Source organism: Cornus florida, unplaced genomic scaffold, assembly GCF_030987335.1.
Source record: "Cornus florida cultivar Cherokee Brave unplaced genomic scaffold, ASM3098733v1 CherokeeBrave_3.0.0_Hap2_Chr02, whole genome shotgun sequence".
Taxonomy (NCBI): domain Eukaryota; kingdom Viridiplantae; phylum Streptophyta; class Magnoliopsida; order Cornales; family Cornaceae; genus Cornus; species Cornus florida.
In genome coordinates this window covers 22,436,109-22,456,726 of record NW_026775572.1, presented here as the reverse complement: position 1 = coordinate 22,456,726, position 20,618 = coordinate 22,436,109, and the positions used below count along the sequence as shown (strand labels likewise).

The 20,618-nt window shown below is 37.4% G+C and overlaps 1 protein-coding gene across 1 annotated transcript; it reads right to left on the bottom strand.

Moving 5' to 3' along the window:
- Positions 1-18,085: 18,085 nt before the first annotated feature.
- LOC132295833 (putative F-box protein At3g23260) lies at positions 18,086-19,787 on the bottom strand. Its single transcript, XM_059794107.1, has 3 exons — positions 19,765-19,787; positions 18,450-19,005; positions 18,086-18,223 (listed from the first exon to the last, which is right to left on the bottom strand). The coding sequence occupies exons 1-3, from the start codon at positions 19,785-19,787 to the stop codon at positions 18,086-18,088; spliced, it is 717 nt and encodes a 238-aa protein (XP_059650090.1).
- Between the last annotated feature and the right edge of the window lie 831 nt (positions 19,788-20,618).

The window sequence follows — 20,618 nt, the reverse complement described above, 5'->3', positions numbered from 1 at the left end:
GTTCAACTATTTATTAAACTGACATACAATAAACCAACTAGTTAGTCACTCAACTTATTCAGTTGATATGACTTAACTACCATCCGTTAATCCAGGAAGTCATCCAACTTGGTTACAGTTGATCTGACTTAGTCACAATTAGGATTCGATATCTTTCAATCCATTCCATTAATCCATTAGGTTAGGTTTATGCATTTTGAGCTAAACCGTCCCTAGTATGTCACCGTCCCATACCGGTACATACAATCCTCTATATCCATGTAAATTACAACATATATAACAGTTCAATAATTTATAGACCCAAAAACCACCATCCAAATAATTGCAGAAAAATATTTAAAGCTTCAGCAATTTAAATCCAAGCATTTAACCATATAGTTGAAGGAGACGATTTAATAAATCAACAACTAACATCCAGAGCATGCATAGACCAAATTTAATATGTCAGGGACTCCATCATGCATGTGAATAGGTTAAATAATCCTATTATTATCCAATAAATTGCTAAAACAATTTTAGAAGATTGTTTAATATTTTAGCAATTTAAATCCAAGCACTAACCATATAATTACAAGAAACGATTTAATAATTCAGCAATTAGCCTCCTAAGCATGCATAAATCAAAATAAATAATTAAATGACCTTATCATGCACTTGAATGCATTATAAAACAAGTTTTATAAACACATTATATTCCATCAAATTGCTGAAATTTAATTCAACAATTAATTTATCTTCCATTTGTTAACAACATAGGGAGTGTCTTAATTTTTACACTATTTGTCCCGACAATTTAGAATTAAACCCTAATCAATTTAAGGTCCTAATAACACCCAAATTCAGCCTTCTAAACTCTCTGTGGAACCCCAGACCCAACAGATTTAAAACCCATGCTTCAATAGTAAGCACAGTACGTAGAAAATTAAAAAAAAATTAAAACAAATCATAAAATAAAAAGGGAGCCTGCTCCAAATTTTGGAGCAGGCTCTTTCAGCCTAGAGCCGGCTCTAGGACTCCTTAGAGCCGGCTCTACTTGTTGTGGGAGCCGGCTCCCACTTCTATGGAGCCGGCTCTCACCTCCTTTGAGAACCTTCAGTCCCCGGTGCTTCGTTTCAGCTTTTGTGCTTCGTCACTAGGTTACTCCTACCACTCTGTGGGTTTTTAGAACAAATCAAGAAGCCTTAATTAAGCCTAGAATCATCTCCAAGATTTGTTTACAATATTAGAAACCGTTATAGAGTTTAAACTAAAACATTGAACTAGCATGCTTGAAGAGCAGCACTGTAAACAATTTGCAATATCAGTTATGATCCAACCCATCTGTTTCTCTTCACCCCTGCACCTAGGAGTCTTATATCATCCCAATAACATCTCTATGATCCATTTACAGAAGATAAAAACAAGTATGATAATTAAAACTACAACAGAGTTTAACATGCTTTACTAAATAGAACTGAAACAAACACGCACAACCTGTAAACATATTTGATTTTCAAGTAACCAGATCATCAACAGAGCATATAATAAACACGTAAGTTTCAGTTGTTAATTAGTTCATCCCTAGAGATAATCTAAGTGCACAGAACACGAGCCAAGGGAAGGAGGAAGATAAGAACTTGCCTTTGAGTTACAAACTTGAAGTTCTAAATTCCCAGTTTCTGTAGTCTTCCTTGAACTGCTCTGCCAATTCCCCAGTTTTGTGCTCTGTTTCTTAATAGCCTTTGGTGATACAAACGTAGCTTTATGTTTTCTAAAACCTTAAACCCCAGTATGTACATATATATATAGGCTTTAATTTACCAAACCCTATTCCAACTCTGACTATAAATCGGCCAACGATAAATCCTAAAACCTTAAATTTAAATAAATAAAATAATTACACCGTGAAAAATTAAACATTTAAATTAAACCAATTAAGTTAAATAAATTAAATAAGTCAATTTAAAACAACCCATTAAAAAAATAAGAAACAAAATAAAATTCATAATTAAACAATTAAACACTTCAACAATAAATGCCAAGTAAATACATGTCACATAGGTAAACAATTAAATAAAATAATTAAACCAAATAATCACGCAAAAATACAATAAAAATAATAAATAAATGCCGAGACTATCCTTTTAAAATTAGGGGTATTACATTCTTCCCCCCTAACTAAAGGAATTCCGTCCTTGGAATTCGCCCTTACCTTTTTCCAATATTTTAGGAAACTGCGAGCGAATGACATCCTCCCATTCCCAAGTGGACTCAGCCTCATTGTGATGACTTCACTGCACACGCACCAAAGGGATAACCTTATTGCGAAAGATTTGATCTCGACGGTCAACAATATGACATGGTGGCTCCAAATAAGTTGCATCCGACTGCAACTCAATCTCCCCAACATCGATATGCTGATACCGATCCTTATCGCGCAGAAATTTTCGCAACATGGAAACATAAAACACGTTGTGAACGTGATCCAAGTTATCCGGAAGTGCCAACCGATAAGCCACAGCTCCCACTCGATCCGTAATCATGATTGGATCGACAAACCGCGGAGACAACTTCCCTTTCTTCCCAAAGCGCATAACACCCTTCATAAGAGATACTTTGAGAAGAACCTGATACCCAACCCGAAATTCCAAAGCACGAGTGCGACGATCAGCATAGCTCTTCTGCCTACTTTGGGCAGTACGCATGCGATCTCGAATAAGAGCAATCTTTTCAGAGGTATCCTTGATGAACTCAGGACCTAAGAATAGATTCTCTCTAACCTCCATCCAACAAATAGGTGATCGACATGGTCGACCGTATAATGCCTCAAAAGGTGCCATCCCAATAGTCTTTTGGAAACTATTGTTATAAGCAAATTCCACAAGTGGCAAATATTCCTCCCAGTGGCCCTTGAAATCCAGGACACACGACCGAAGCATATCTTCCATAATCTGATTCACCCTCTCAGTCTGTTCATCAGTCTGAGGATGATAAGCAGTACTAAGGTGTAACTCCGTACCTAAAGTCTGTTAAAAACTCTTCCAAAATCCAGATACAAAGCTCGAATCCCTGTCCGATATAATAGACAATGGAATGCCATGTAGCTTCACAATCTCTGAAATATAAAGCCTCGCCAACTGCTCCGAAGTGTAGTCAGTGCAAATAGGCAAGAAATGAGCTGACTTGGTCAACTGATCCACAATGACCATATGGAATTATGCCCCTTGAAAGAATTTGGCAACCCTTCCACAAAATCCATAGATATGCTCTCCCATTTCCACTCCGGAATTGGTAGTGACTGTAGAGCTCCTGGTGGTCTCTGATGATCAACCTTAACCATCTAACAAGTACTACACTGAGAAACAAAAAGAGCAATGTCCCTCTTCATACCTGCCCACAAAAACTGCCGCTTCATATCTTGATACATCTTATCGCCTCCTGGATGAACAGAGAACTCAGAGTGGTGAGTCTCAGTCATCACATCCTTCCTCAAATTATCAGCAGAAGGTACCACTAACCGTCCCTTGTACCTTAAACCTCCATCAGCCCCAACATAGTAGAATGGAACATCTCCGAAAACTATCTCTGCGACCTTGTCGACACACTGCTGATCAGTGAGTTGTGCTTGTAAAACCTTGCGAATGATGGAAGATGTAACCACCATGCAAGCCATAAAAGCGTCTGACAACTCATCTACATTCTTCAAAGCATTCCACTCAGTAGTGAATAGAGCAGAAAGACTACCAACAGGTCGGCGACTGAGTGCATCTGCCACTACATTCGCTTTCCCTGGATGGTACTGTATAAAAAAATGATAGTCTTTTATAAACTCCAACCATCTGCGCTGTCTCATATTCAGCTCCCGCTGAGTGAACAAATACCTACAGACTCTTGTGATCACTGAATAATCTGAAGGACTCACCCAACAGATAATGCCTCCAAATATGCAAGGCAAAGACCACTGCTGCCAACTCCAAATCATGTGTTGGATAATTAAGCTCATGAGGCTTAAGTTTCTGAGATCCATAAGAAATCGGTCGCTCCTCCTACATTAATACACATCCAAGACCCTGCAACGAAGCATCCGTGTAAACAAGATACTCTATCCCGCTCTGCGGAGTAGCTAGAACCAGTGCAAAAGTCAGCTTCCTTTTCAGCTCGTCAAAAGCTCGCTGACAGTGTTCATCCCACACGAACTGTACACCCTTCTTGGTCAGATGAGTGAGTGGTCTTGCTATCTTGGAGAACCCCTGGATAAATCTCCTGTAATATCCTGCCAGACCGAGAAAACTCTGAATCTCAGTAGGTGATGTAGGCTGTCCCCACTCAACCACGGCTGAAACCTTGGCTGGATCCACTGCTATCCCCTTTTCTGACACCACGTAACCCAGAAATTTCCCCTCCCGCTGCCAAAATTCACACTTCTCGAACTTTGCATATAATTGGTGCTCACGAAGCGTCTGCAAGACTATGCGAAGATGTCTAGCATGATTATCCTCTGACCGAGAATAGATCAAGATGTCATCAATAAAGACAATAACAAACTGATCCAAATAAGCCCGGAAGACTCTATTCATCAAGTCCATGAACATCGCAGGTGCATTAGTCGTCCTAAACGGTATAACACGAAACTCATAAGAACCATATCTCGTGAGAAATGCTGTCTTAGGAACATCCTACTCCCTAACCCTCAACTGATGATACCCAGAACACAGATCAATCTTGGAGAAGTATGTGGCTCCCTTTAACTAATCAAACAAGTCATCAATCCTAGGCAAATGATACTTGTTACGAATCGTAACCTTGTTCAACTCTCTGTAATCTATACACAGACGAAGCGAACCATCTTTTTTCTTCACAAACAGAACCGGTGCTCCCCAAGGTGATGTACTCCTACGAATAAAACCCTGGCTGAGTAACTGCTGAATCTGATCCCTCAGTTTTCTCATTTCCACCGGTGCCATCCTATAGGGTGCCCTAGCAATAGGCGCAGTGCCTGGAGCTAAGTCTATCACAAAATCAATCTCTCGACTAGGTGAAAACCCTGAAATCTCCTGAAATACATCCGAGAAATCCTGTACAATCGGTATGTTATCCAATGGCACAGTAATCCCCTCCTTATTTTCCCCCTCCACATGGAACAAATAGGTGCTACCGCCCCCTTTAGAACGTGGCATAGCTACTACATACATATCCTGACCAGGTATGATAAAAATAATAGATCTATCAAAATAATCAACTTGGGCATGGTAGTGAGATAACCAATCCATCCCAAGTATCACATCATAAGTGTACATGTCCAGGACCATCAGATTGGCTAGAAATCTGAATCTGCCAATATCTAATGTCACCGGCCCATCACTCTCATGTAAAATAGCTGTATCACCCAATGGTGTAGAAATACCCTGAGGTCTAGTGCATACCCTCGTCCTCATCCCAGATAAAGTAACAAAAGTCCTAGCTATAAATGAGTGTGTAGTACCTATATCAAATAAAACACGTCCATGTAAACCATGAATAGGAAACTTACCCTCAATAGTCTGAGGTGCCTGAACATCCTGTGGCATGGGGTTATACACCCTGCCATAATGCAACTGCTGTGGTGCCTGTCCCTGAGTCTACGGCGGTGCCGGTAAAGCCAGATGTGTCTATCCCTGAATCCGTAGAACTTGTGGAGCTGGTAAAGGCACTGGCGCCCTTTATCCCTGTTGCACATACTGTCCCTGTCCCTGTCCTGCTTTAGGACACTGCCTGGTGGTATGACCATACTCTCCACAAGTGTAACAACTACCCTGGAAAGTACCAAATGGCCTCCTCTGTCGGTTAGCCTGTGGCTGACCCTGTCCTGCCTGTGGTCCTCCATTCTGTTGCCTCTGAATAGGTGCCCCATTCCGGTGAGCATCTGAACCACCCTTGTGCTTCTTCCAAGGCTGTTGTCCCTGGAACTTGCCTTTGTCATTCTGCCGGTAACCATTGCCATTCCCCTTTTCAGCTGACTGATTAGTAGAGTCTTTATCTCCCCGCTTCTCATCACGAGCCTGTCTGATGTCCACAGTCAACTGATACTGTTGTAGAGCGGCGTCTACCACCTGAGCATAGGTAGTATAGGCTAGACTACCTGTAATAGCTCTCTTGATAGACCACATCAGTCCCTTGACGAAACTGTTACGCTTCTTCTCATCTGTATCCACCTCCTCTGGTGCAAAGAGAGACAAACGTGTGAACTGCTGCTCATACTCCGCCACTGTCATGTTTCCCTGCTGCAGATTTAGAAACTCGGTCTTCATAGCTGCCCTGATTGCATAGGGAAAATATTTCTCGTCAAAGCGAGCACTGAACTCATTATAAGACAATGTCATCCTCTCATCTGAGGTGGTAACTGACTCCCACCACTGTAGTGCATCCCCAACTAACTTGAAAGTAGCAAGCATCTGCTTCTAAACCTCCGTGCACTAAACCAAACGAAGATGACGCTCAATGTCCTGTTTCCACTGGTGAGCTGCTCTCACATCAGTTGAGCCTGAGAACACAGGTGGACTCCCCTTTGTGAAAGAGCTCCTAGCCTTTCCCCAAGAATCCGTCTGAACCACTGGTGCTGGTACAGGTGCCTGCTGAACCTGTGGTTGGTTCTGGAGTGCAGTTGTTGCCCCAGCCTCTATAGCCCGAGCAACAAGGTCATTGAGGTGTGGAGGAATCTCTGGATCTCTGACCCGACCCTGAGCTTGTTGAACTTCCTCCTGCTCCTCCTGAAACCCTGGCATTTGCTGCTCTTCTTCCATTTGCCGACGTTGTAGACGTTCCTGCTGTCTACGTGCCGCTCTCCTCTGTCGACTGTTCATGTTCTGTCCTCTCCCAGTGTTAACCATGCTGTTAACATAGAAAGACAGACATCAGTACGAGTTTAAACAAACCGTAGAAGAATTCAACGAATCCTAAACATAAGCTCTATAAAAAAAAAACGCTACGCGGATGTCTTAATACGAAACGTCCTAGAGACACTTGAACCTGGAGTGCTCTGATACCAACTGTGATACCCCTTGGATCCGAGACACGGGTTGATTAGGCCCAGGCCCAAACCCGAGGGAATAGCAAACAATTAAAGTATTTTAAAACGAACACAGATGACAAAATGAAATAATAAAGATGGAAATAAAACTAAAAGAACATTTAATTATAAAACCCTCCATGCATAACTGAAAAATAAAACTCTAATCCTCCAAAACTCCAAGGTTACAACTTGGGAATCCATTGGTGGACCCCTAACCAAAAGATTCAACTGAAACTGAAAACTGGAAATAGATAATGCTAGAAACATCAAGAGAAGTCCTATGTAGTCAGATGGATGTGAGACTGTCCTCGACAAGCATGATCAAGCTCTAAGGCTGGAACCATCCTGTACCTGAAAAGAATAATGAATGAGTGGGTCAGACCCACGAGCAAGTTCTAATCTAACTGCAATCCATACAGTGACCCGATATGCAGATACACCGTAGACACCTCACAATATCTATCTAGTCCATACGTATAAATATATCCACACTAAGGGACATTCACTAGTCTATAATAGGGGTCTCAACCTGAATAGAAGGCAACATGTGAATACGCACCCAGATGTGGGCATGAGTACCTAGATCTAACAGCGTACACCTCAACCTATTATAACCAGCTACGCATCCACTGTATATACGCACCTTAACCAACGAGTTTGAGACTCAAGCTCAACTCGTGGTACCATAAACATATATATAAAGTCCGTCCAAATCCAGGGTATGCAGTTCAACTATTTATTAAACTGACATACAATAAACCAACTAGTTAGTCACTCAACTTATTCAGTTGATATGACTTAACTACCATCCGTTAATCCAGGAAGTCATCCAACTTGGTTACAGTTGATCTGACTTAGTCACAATTAGGATTCGATATCTTTCAATCCATTCCATTAATCCATTAGGTTAGGTTTATGCGTTTTGAGCTAAACCGTCCCTAATATGTCATCGTCCCATACCGGTACATACAATCCTCCATATCCATGTAAATTACAACATATATAACAGTTCAATAATTTACAGACCCAAAAACCACCATCCAAATAATTGCAGAAAAATATTTAAAGCTTCAGCAATTTAAATCCAAGCATTTAACCATATAGTTACAGGAGACGATTTAATAAATCAACAACTAACATCCAGAGCATGCATAGACCAAATTTAATATGTCAGGGACTCCATCATGCATGTGAATAGGTTAAATAATCCTATTATTATCCAATAAATTGCTAAAACAATTTCAGAAGATTGTTTAATATTTCAGCAATTTAAATCTAAGCATTAACCATATAGGTGCAGGAAATGATTTAATAATTCAGCAACTAGCCTCCTAAGCATGCATAGATCAAAATTAATAATTAAATGACCTTATCATGTACTTGAATGCATTCTAAAACAAGTTTTATAAACACATTATATTCCATCAAATTGTTGAAATTTAATTCAACAATTAATTTATCTTCCATTTGTTAACAACATAGGGAGTGTCTTAATTTTTACACTGTTTGTCCCGACAATTTAGAATTAAACTCAAATCAATTTAAGGTCCTAATAACACCCAAATTCAGCCTTCTAAACTCTCTGTGGAACCCCAGACCCAACAGATTTAAAACCCACGCTCCAATAGTAAGCACAGTACGTAGAAAATTAAAAAAAAAAAAAAATCAAAACAAATCATAAAATAAAAAGGGAGCCTGCTCCAAATTTTGGAGCAGGCTCTTTCAGCCTAGAGCCGGCTCTAGGACTCCTTAGAGCCGACTCTACTTGTTGTGGGAGCCGGCTCCCACTTCTATGGAGCCGGCTCTCACCTCCTTTGAGAGCCTTCAGTCCCCGGCGCTTCGTTTCAGCTTTTGTGCTTCGTCACTGGGTTACTCCTACCACTCTGTGGGTTTTTAGAACAAATCCAGAAGCCTTAATTAAGCCTAGAATCATCTCCAAGATTTGTTTACAATATTGGAAACCGTTACAGAGTTTAAACTAAACCATTGAACTAGCATGCTTGAAGAGCAGCACTGTAAACAATTTGCAATATCAGTTATGATCCAACCCATCTGTTTCTCTTCACCCCTGCACCTAGGAGTCTTATATCATCCCAATAACATCTCCATGATCCATTTACAGAAGATAAAAACAAGTATGATAATTAAAACTACAACAGAGTTTAACATGCTTTACTAAATAGAACTGAAACAAACACGCACAACCTGTAAACATATTTGATTTTCAAGCAACCAGATCATCAACAGAGCATATAATAAACACGTAAGTTTCAATTATTAATTAGTTCATCTCTAGAGATAATCTAAGTGCACAGAACACGAGCCAAGGGAAGGAGGAAGATAAGAACTTGCCTTTGAGTTACAGACTTGAAGTTCTATATTCCCAGTTTCTGTAGTCTTCCTTGAACTGCTCTGCCAACTCCCCAGTTTCACGCTCTGTTTCTTAACAGCCCTTGGTGATATAGACGTAGCTTTATGTTTTCTAAAACCCTAAACCCCAGTATGTACATATATATATAGGTTTTAATTTACCAAACCCTATTCTAACTCTGACTATAAGTCGGCCAACGATAAATCCTAAAACCCTAAATTTAAATAAATAAAATAATTACACCGTGAAAAATTAAACATTTAAATTAAACCAATTAAGTTAAATAAATTAAATAAGTCAATTTAAAACAACCCATTAAAAAAAAAAGAAACAAAATAAAATTCATAATTAAACAATTAAAATTCATAATTAAACAATTAAACACTTCAACAATAAATGCCAAGTAAATACATGTCACATAGGTAAACAATTAAATAAAATAATTAAACCAAATAATCACGCAAAAATACAATAAAAATAATAAATAAATGCCGAGACTATCCTTTTAAAATTAGGGGTATTACATTAGGGGAACGGCTCCAGCTCCCAACCAGTTTGTGCAGGGATGGCCAACTCCCTTTTTCATAGTCAAGTCCACGACCAGTGACAAGCTCCTCGCACTCAACCGAGTCGACCTGTCTGAACTCTGAAGAGCTACCATCCTGTGCTCCTGCACGCCCCTTCCGTGGAACCATTCCCAGTCAAACTCTGCTCTTTGCTAACCAGCATGCGTGTCTTCCATTGTCCAAGCGTCTTAGGAATCACTTCGTGACACTAAGCTGACTAAATTACCCTTACTGAACCATTTTTAAAAATATATATAAATAAATAATTTTGTAAAATGATAAAAAAAAAAGGACACTATTGAAAGATATATGTCTCTCATGTACAAAAAAACATCCCAGAGTTTCAATGCAAATAAGTCTCTCTAACAAATTTAAATCCTAAGTTGGCTAAATTACTCTTACTGAACAATTTTATAAAATATATAAAAATAAATAATTTAATAAAAAGACTGAAAATAACACAATTGGACGACGCCGGTAATGGACAAGTAAAGATTAAAATATAAAATAAAAGTATAAAAGAAAAGTAAAGATACAAAATAAAAAATAAAAAATGAAAATAAAGTGCAAACTAAATAAAACAAATCTTCTCTAAACTTCGAAATTTGGTGCATATTGATATTGAGATTTTTTTTTTTTTTTTTTTTTTTTTTTTTTTTAACAGTGTTGGTACGAAGAAAAAAAATAAAGAAAAACAAATTTTAGTAGAAAAGAGTAAACTAAAATCCTATGAAATACGGACACCTACACGAGATACGAGTACGATACGATATGGACACAGCAAGAATACGGCAATAAAATATATATTTTTATTATATATAAAATTTTAATTTCTCTTAATTTTAAATTTACATTATGTAATACCCCTAGTTTTCTAAAGGATAAAATTGAAATTAAAATTTTATTTTGTGTGAAATTTTAATTTGTTTTTGTGGCTAGGTGCTTATGTGTCAAATTGGTTATTTGTTTGATTTTATTTTAATTAATTGTTGGTTTTATTTTATTGGTTGATTTAAATAGATTGTTTTCTTTACTTGTATTTTTTTTAATTAAATTAATTGGCTTGTGTGTTTAAATGGATTAATTTAGTAACTATTAATTTTGATATAAATAAGTTAAATGAGTTTTTGGTTATTACGTTAGTTAACTAGGGTCTTTAGGAAGACAGTGTGTTTAACCGACATGGATACATCTTGGTTGCTTTATGGGCCGACTTGGGGTAACATTAGGGCTCTGTCTCTATTATTACAAGGATTAGGATTTTAGAATTTAAGTCTATAAATACAACCATTATGTTGTAGTCTAGGGTTTACGCTCATAACTCATAGCACAAAAACGGGGAGATAATTCTGTAAAAACAGATGGTAGAAGGAACAGAACACTGTATGGGTGGCAAAGAGAAGAACAGAGGGGACCAAGGTGGGATTTTGGTGGACTATTCCAGAGCACTAGGAGGCTTTACAGAGGTTCGTGTTGCCGGAATAGTGGACACGACGCCGAGATTTCATAATTGAAATCACAGGCAAGTTCTATTCTCTCTCTATCCCTTTGTCCTGTGTTCTGTGTAGACATAAATGTCTCTAGGATTTTAATTGAATTTTAATCTAATCTGGCATGCGAAATATATGTCAAGTTGATTATCAGTATGTATATGGTTGTTTAAAACAATTCTTGAATAACTTGTGTTTGGTTTATTTTAAGCTTACATATTGGTTTTGTTTTAATGAATGATTTAATTTGTATTGTTATAAACAAGGGATTAGGATGACATGGAATATATATAGGATGGTTAAGATCAGTTTTGATTATCTGTATATATTCTAGTATTACCTGTAGTTGTGTCTGCAAATCGAAGATCAAGTTGTATGTTAATGCATAAGGAATCGGTAGGGGTTTTAAATCACTGTAATAAATTTCAATTGTCAAACCAAACCATGGGGATGCTATTGGGTATTAATAAGAACCTTAGGATCAGTTTTAAAAACCAACCGAAGGGTAGAAAGTGGCCGGGGTCGAAGCAGATCATCGAAAACGAAGAAGGAAGTGGAACAGTAGGCTTCCCCTTTTTGGAGGTGGCTCCAAACACTTTGAGCCTGCTCCCAAAGTTTTTGGAGCCGGCTCAATGTTGGTTTGAGCTTGCTCTATTTTTTTTTAGAGCAGCCTCTTTCCATTTTGATGCGTACTATAAGTTTTCAGAAACTATTTAGGCTCTTGGGGTTTCTGAACAGTTTTAAAACTTTAATGGGGGTTTCAATAATTAATTTAGGATGTAATTAAGGTCTTGTATTGCATAAAATACCCTCTTTGTATTAATGGAATTAACAGTGCACTATTTAACAACTTGTGCGCGGTTAACTGTTGGAAGGAAGTTAAATTGTCTAATTTTAATTTGACAATTTAGGGTGCTATAATATGATTCTAAATTAAATTTTAGATGTATGAGGGAGTCTTTTAATTAAAAAATTGGACTTGTAGCATAGTTTATGGCTCGGTGCTAAAATAATAAAACAATATGCAAAGATGCAACCTAGCATGCTATTGATGGATAAAAGGAACTGAATTGCTAGAATTAATTTTAGCAATTTCTTGGACAATATTATGATTTTAAGACTTATTTATATGCATGATAGAGTTATTGATTTATTAAAACTGATCTATTAATGCTCTGGATGTTAGTCATTGAACTGTTAAACAATACATGGTTTAACTCTTGGATTTAAATTGCTGAACCTTTAATCATCTTTCTGCAATTATTTGGGTTATAGTTTGGACTTAGATTGCTAAATTAATACTTAGGTTCTGTTAATCTAATTGAATGTTGGCCTAGAATTAATTGAAGAATTAATTATATATATTTTCTGTCAATTACTTGGATGGATGCTGGATAATTAACTTGATGAACTATTAAACCTTGTCTTGTTAATCACGTGGATGGATTCTGGATTATAGATGATGAACTGTTTAAATTCTGTTTATTATCTATTTGGATTATATGGATGTGTTTGATGTACTGCATAAAATGTTGCATCATTTACGGATCATTTGCATGTATGTATCGGTATAGGACGGTGACATACGGAGGGACGGATTAGATCAGAATGCTAATTTCAACATACGGAATGGATTAACTAAAATAGTTAAGTCCTACATGAATGTATGTCTTGTCAACTAAAACAGTTGAACGACATAACGGATGGTTGTTTATATTTTCTGTTAGTAGAATGGATAGAGATTTAATTAAAACATTTAAATCCTAATTTTATGTCATGTCATGGCAACGAACTGTTGAGCGACACTACATTGGTTTGGATGGAATTTATATATATAAACTATGGTACCGCGGTCTGAACTTGAGTCTTATAGTCGACGGTTAGGGATATGCAATAGGATGCGTAGCTAGTTATGCTGGTTGAGGTATACCCTGTTAGGCTTAAGTAGTCATGCCCACTCAGGTGCGTTTTTGCATGTTGCCTTCTATTCAGGTTGAGACCCTCAGCATAGCCTAGTGAGAGTCTTGTAGTATGGTTATATGTATATATCTATTTACGGACTATATAGATATGGTTGAGACATCTAAGATGTATCTGCGTATCGGGTCTCTGTTTGGATTGTAGTTAGGATAGAACTTATTCGTGGGCCTGACCCACTATTATTTTTCAGGTAACGGACGGTATTAGGTCTTAGAGCTTGTTCGTGCAGAGCAGAGACGACTACTCACTCTACCGATGACGTAAGTGGTTCCTGTATGGTTTAGCATTAGATTCCTTTCCGGTGGTTCATTTCTCAGTGTTGGTTTTATTAGGGGTCCACCAGATGGATTCCCGAGTTGTATTAGAATTGGAGAAATTGGATGTATCAGATTAATACTTTCTTTATAAACATTTTATTCTGAGGTTTTCAGTTTTGGGTTTACTATTCTAGTTTCTTTTCAGTAATTTATTTATTCCTATTTTCTTAATTATATTCTGTGTTCGTTTATTGCTAATTAGTTTGATATCCTTGGGTAATTGGGCGTGGGCCTGGCCAACCCGCATCCGGAAATCCAGGAGTATCACACATTAATAGACATGATCCATTTAAATTAAGTCCAATCCAAAATCTATTAAAATTCAAACAATAAATATATAGTATATCTTTATATCCAATACTAGAATTTGTATCAATACTAGAATAGATTTAACTTTGTAACCAAACACATTTTTATCTCCTCGGTCTTCCCACGTTTGACTGACCATATTCTCTTTCCTCTAGCCAGATGCTGTCTCTTAACTTTCTATCTTCCTTCTCCTAGGTCTTCCCACGTTTTCTTCTTTCATTCTGTCTTCAATTGATCCACACCAACAAGAGCATCTTCTTTCTCCTCGGTCTTCACATGTGTTCTTCTTTCATTCTGTCTTCGATTAATCCACACCAACCAGAGCATAATCATCAGGTTCTTCATCATCTCTTTGCTAATTTCCCCTCTCTCTTCTAGTTTCTCTCTCATCCCTTCCATTTTTTTTATTTATAGTTGTTTTTGGTTTGTTGTCTTCGATCGGTCCATACAAAAAAGCACAAATATCTTTTCATCCTCTCTTTCTTTCAAATAAGAATCTAAACTGCAGTGTCCTCCGGTGTACTAGCCGTGTCCTCCGGTGTGTCCTGGCCGTATCTTATGGCGTGTCCGACTTGAAAAAATGAATTAAAAAATAGGACACGCGTAGAAGGGTGTCGGACACATGTCCAAGGCTAGGACACACGGACGTCACCCCTACCACGCGTGTCCGTGCTTCATAGCTAAAATCTCAAAAAATTCAAATTTTTACAAATTCTCAAAGTTTTTTTTTAAAAAAGAAAAAGTTAATTTAGAGATATATAGAGAGAAAAAAGTTTCAAAGTTTCATATATATATATATATATATATATATATATAAGGTAATGCGCACATAGCACCCCTGTACTATGGGATTAGTAGCATATATACCTCCTTGGGCATTTTTGGACGAGTGCAAGGGATAAATGGGTATTACAATACTAATTTATGTCAAAGGGGGTATTTTGCACAATGTGAAAAAAATAGTGGTGTTTTTTGCATGCTTTTTCAAATAAGGGGTATTTTTGCACAATGTGAAAAAATTAGGGGTGTTTTTTGCATACTTTTTTAAATAGGGGGTAAAAGTGCTATGCGTAGTATACTTTAGATGTATTTTCTGCACTTGTTCCATTTCAAAACGCAAAGATTGATTGGTGTGAGAGGGAAGCTCCGTTTCAAAATACAAGCCAAAACAGTCATCATCATCATCATATCATTCGCATGCAGTAGCGGAGGATGATGAGTGTTTTGGCTTGAGGTTTTGAGATGTGCTTGAATGAAGGCAGGGTCAGTGACTAGAGAATACCATGATTTGCAAACTGACCTCAATCGTAATAGTGATTTTAAGTGCAGTCTAATAAAGATAGTAAATATTAGAATTTGACTCTGCTCTGCTGCTCCTCCTTTTTTGTTTTGCCTTTCCTTTCCTTCGCTGCTGCCAAGTGGGGTTGCGTTTTGAGTCGCAGGTGAAGTTGGATTAGGTTTGGATTTGAATATTAGATCATCTAATATGGAAAAATATACTCCCTAGTTAAATAAGGAGAAGAAGAAAACATGAATTATATTCCTATTTTTAATAAATATATATATATTTTTTCTTTTTAACCTCCGGGCTCGAAGCTCTCCCCTGAACTACAAGTAAAAAATTTATTCAATAACAGAATCCATTACATTAGGACAGAAGAAAAAAGAGGTACCGATCCAAGTTAACTTATCAGTGACCATCCTAAAGCATCGAAATAAAGTATTACACACTCTGCATGAACATTAATCCCAGAGATTTTTCCTTGGATCAAATCAACACTCTTCACAATCCCAGGGAAAACACATCATCTAATCAAGGATTAAAGTTATCATCAGATATAAGATCACATAAAAATGCTAAATTTCAGCTAAAGTTTCTCTGTATTCAGCTTAGGATGATCGATAGATTATCATATAATAGGCTTGAATGGTACTAATCCTCGTCATCTACTAATACAATAACTTTCTTGGTTCAACACACACACACACAAAGTGCTATCTAAAAGAAGCAAGTGCTATGTGTTTCTGGAGGGGTTACAAAGCTGAAAGAAAGTTAACCTTGACCGCAATTTGTCATTCACAAAATACTTGACCTTCTAAACCCTAGCTGTGAAGGATTCAGATCCGGAGACTCATCATAAAAGAGTGATTCCCCCATGACCGCAGTTTGTGAATATCGTTGCTGAGCATCATCTGGTAGCATTAACTCTCTCAAAGCTTCATAACCCATTGTTAATGTTTCTTAAAGCACTACATATCAGAAGAAGAATAGTTAAGAGCATCTCTTGCATTTGACTAAATGAAACATTGTGTTTGCCTTGATTTAAAGTAAGGATTCTGGACATACAAAGGACAACTACTAACAAATATCACAAGGAGAGAAGGCATCTAAAGGCATGCATAAAATGTTGAAAAAAGATGGCCATGAATCCTCCCTATCACCCCCAAAACCACCTCTATTCCATTCTCTTCACCCTCCCCCTCTCCTCCTGAATGACAGAAAGGGAAAAAAATAAATAAATAAAAGAAGAAAAAAGAGGTACCCATCCAAGTTAACTTATCAGTGACCATCCTAAAGCGTCAAAATAAAGTATTACACACTCTGCATGAACATTAATCCCAGAGATTTTTCCATGGATCAAATCAACACTCTACACAATACCAGGGAAAACACATCATCTAATCAAGCATTAAAGTTATCATCTGGTATAAGATCACATAAAAATGCTAAATTCTAGCTAAAGTTCCTCTGTATTCAGCCTAGGATGATCCATAGATTATCATATAATAGGCTTGAATGGTACTAATCCCCATCATCTACTAATAGAATAACTTTCTTGTTTCAACACACACACACAAAGTGGTATCTAAAAAGAAGCAAGTGCTATGTGTTTCTAGAGGGTTAAAAAGCTGAAAGAAAGTCAACCTTGACCGCAATTTATCATTCACAAATACTTGACCTTCTACAGCCTAGCTGCGAAGGATTCAGATACGGAGACTCATCATAAAAGACAGAGTGATTCCCCCATGGCCGCAATTTGTGAATATCTTTGCTGAGCATCATCTGGTAGCACTAACTCTCTCAAAACTTCATAACCCATTGTTAATGTTTCTTAAAGCACTACATATCAGAAGAATAATAGTTAAGAGCATCTTTTGCATTTGACTAAATGAAACATTGTGCAATTTGCCTTGATTTAATAAAATTTCCACCTTTCTCTTTTTGTTTTCACATGTTTGCAATGTGCTCTGTTTTGTGGTTAAGGAAATTCTGAAATCTAATCGAAATTTGGAGGAAAGTGGAACACAAACCACTCACGAAATTTACTTGAATACGAACTTTTGTAAGATTATACTACTACATTAATTCAATTCAAGCATGAGAAATCTAATCTTTAACCAGGCTGGGGTCTCTAGACACATGAACATATGTGGACCAGCAAGAAGATATCTAATCTTTGTTAGGGTTAATTACCTGGTGACACTCCTAATTATGTAGTGAACGCAAATATGGTGATCACCAAAAACTTGTGTGGATGGAGGAACTACATACAACAATGCAGATATAGTAATCTGAAATATTCCACTTAAACAAATTACAATCTTATGGGTAAATGCCTAAATGGTGGTCCTTGAACATGGAACTCTAGAAGGTTAAGTGTGTTTCAGACATCGCAAATCCCCAAAGCATATAACACTTGCTTCTGCTTAAAACCTTTTCAATAATAAAGCTTAAAATCACAAAGTTCATGCATTCAAGCTAAAAAAGGCTATTGACATTACATTTTTACAATAGGTCATTTTTCATTCTTTCCCGATGCTTCTCCAGAAAAACCAAATTGGTGCTTATAATTTAGTCTCCAAAGCTAATCTTTCATACTTGCAACATACAATATATTTGACCAGCCAAAGACAATAATCAACACTAAGACATGAGTTGTGGTACACAACTCTTACAATATGACAAATGAATAAAATAATTTATTTCACCTCTCTTCTAACCATTTCTTGGTGACTTATCAAAATCAATGCTTCTTGAGATGTTCCTGGTAAATAGCTGCATCACAATCCTTGTCTTCCTCACAATTTAACAGATCCAGCGAGCACATACCGACGGCAACGGCAACCCAACACAAGCAGCGACCTAACAACAAGCAGTGACCCTTCAGCACGCACATGACAGATCTTAAGTGTAAATGTATCTGATATACATCTGTTCTGTTTTTTTGTATTAGCTAATTCAGAAGGTGGATTTTCATTATCAAGTGAAAAAAAGACTCTGCACCATCAAAATTATTGAATGAAACTCTCCACGTAAGAATATGCAGAGAATAACTGTCCATGGATTCCTAGATCCTTAGCTCTTCGGGTTTCAAAATTATAAGATACCAAATCGCTCTTGCGGTTTACTTGTAGCAGTTCACCGCTCTTTCTCAAGCCTAGTAGCTCTAAAGGTGGGTCTTGGAAGTTGAGAGTAAATCGTTTTGTCCACGAACCCATGTTGCCACACTCCATTGTCCACAAGTGGCAACACTCATTCGAATGAAATGGGAAAAGATACAGTGATTCCCCCATAATTGCAATGTGCGGACAACAACCATGTGTAGCACCATTTGGCAGCATTATGTCTTCAAAAACTTCATCACCCATATCAAAACGCACAAGTAAACAACAAAAACCCTCATCAGTTCTCTTCATTGCAACCCAATACGCAGCTCCATTCCCAATTGCAGGTAACTGATCAGCAAAAAAATATGAAGAGGCACCATCAATTATTCTCCAAGAATCCGTGCTTAGACTATAAACCTCAGCTCCAGTCACGATGTCGGGTATACGAATGTCACCACCCCAAGAGCACAAAATCCTCACAACCTTGTAGTCATTAACTCCAGGGAGGAACTCAAATGCCAAATTGGCCCGATAGGTTTTTGAATTTGTAACGACCCTAGCGGATGCCAAAATTTAAAAAAAATTCAGCATAACCTCCCCTAAAAATGGGCCTTCAACAACCTGTCCCAATACACAAAACACATAATATCATGCAGCATCCCATTCATCCGTTCATTATACCTCAACATAGTTCCTCTCATGGTGGAACATCCACACACCAATTAATCCAAATTATTATAATTACAGTCCCAAATACATGGTTAAAATTTAAAGTCCCTGTCTTACAACGTTACATGATACAATTGCATGGAAACATATATCATAATTCCATTAGTTTCATTTACATCAAACAAAAGATAAGTTCATTCTTAAGTTACAAGGCCATGAATACTAACTTAGTTACATCCCTACAACTATAAATATACATAAAACGGTCAAAATACAAAATAGCAAACAACTTTCAAGCTTGAGGTGGATTGTCGTCCACCGGTTCATTTCCAAGACCTGAAAAAAATAATATAAATAGTAGGGTGAGCATAAAGCTCAGTAGGTGACACTTAAGACACAATTCTTGTGTCATTGTGAATCCGAACAAAGCATAGGCTAATGGGAAATAGGGATCATGCAATATAGGGAATTAAAACAATATGCACGTCAATTCTAATTATAAACCATGCAGTGCAATGAAATGCAATGCATGCTAATGCCACTCCCCATTTTCATTCACCAAACCATTACTTTCAAATGTTAATACAGCCTGCCCATTGGTAACCCCGCCGCGACACGAGAGGAGGATTGGCTATCGTCCCTAGACCTTTGGTAACCCCGCAGCGTCATCGAGGGGCCCGAACAGCTCAACCACGCTAGGGCGACTCCCTAGTCCCCTCTAGGCTATATTAACCTCTGGCCCGTTGGTAACCCCGTAGCGACCGAGTTTATCAAAACTATTTGACAAAACACTTCTCCCAAAATTTCCCCTATTTTCATTTTAAGACAAATTCTCCCATTTCATGCATCCCAATGACATATGCATGGATGTACATATAATCTCAATATTATGACAATGGGAAATTTGGCACAATCTAAATAAACATGTTTTCATTAGTCATTTTCAGCATGTTAACACATAGTGGGCATGATAAAACAACATCTAAACATATTTACACATGTAACAAGTCATAATCAAGCTCTTAAAAATTCTCTAGACATCATTCATACAATCATAGATACAATTAACTCCCAATTAAACATGTTTGACACAACAAAGAGGTGTAATTCACAATAGAACAAGAAAGGAGTGGATTAAGATGCCTCTACCTCAAAATGAGCAAAATCCCTAGAAATGGGTTCTTAAATTCGAGCTCCCAAAGAGGACCAAAAGCTAGAATTTCTGGTACTAGCACATAGAGCTAGTCGTGCTCGTCGTTTTGCCTCAAACGGCACCTAAATCTACCAAGTAACGAAGAAGAAATCTTGCCTCAAAGATTGGGTTGAAAAAGAAAAGAAAATGAAATAGAAAATTGAGAGAGAGAAATAGATACGGGGAGAGAGAAAGAATGAGAGACCAAAAATGGTCTCTAGCCACTTAAGGCTTAGTGGTGGGACCCACCAAAAATTCTTTTCTTTTCTCTTTTTCTTTTTCTTTTTAATTTACAGACATTAAATTCT

Coding starts and splice junctions, on each gene's coding strand:
- LOC132295833 (XM_059794107.1), bottom strand. CDS start 19,787: ATGACGCTGCGGGGTTACCAAAG. Junction 19,006..19,764: donor ACGCTGCGGGGTTACCAAAG/GTCTAGGGACGA, acceptor GGCATCCGCTAG/GGTCGTTACAAATTCAAAAA. Junction 18,224..18,449: donor TAAACCGCAAGAGCGATTTG/GTATCTTATAAT, acceptor TGCGTGCTGAAG/GGTCACTGCTTGTTGTTAGG.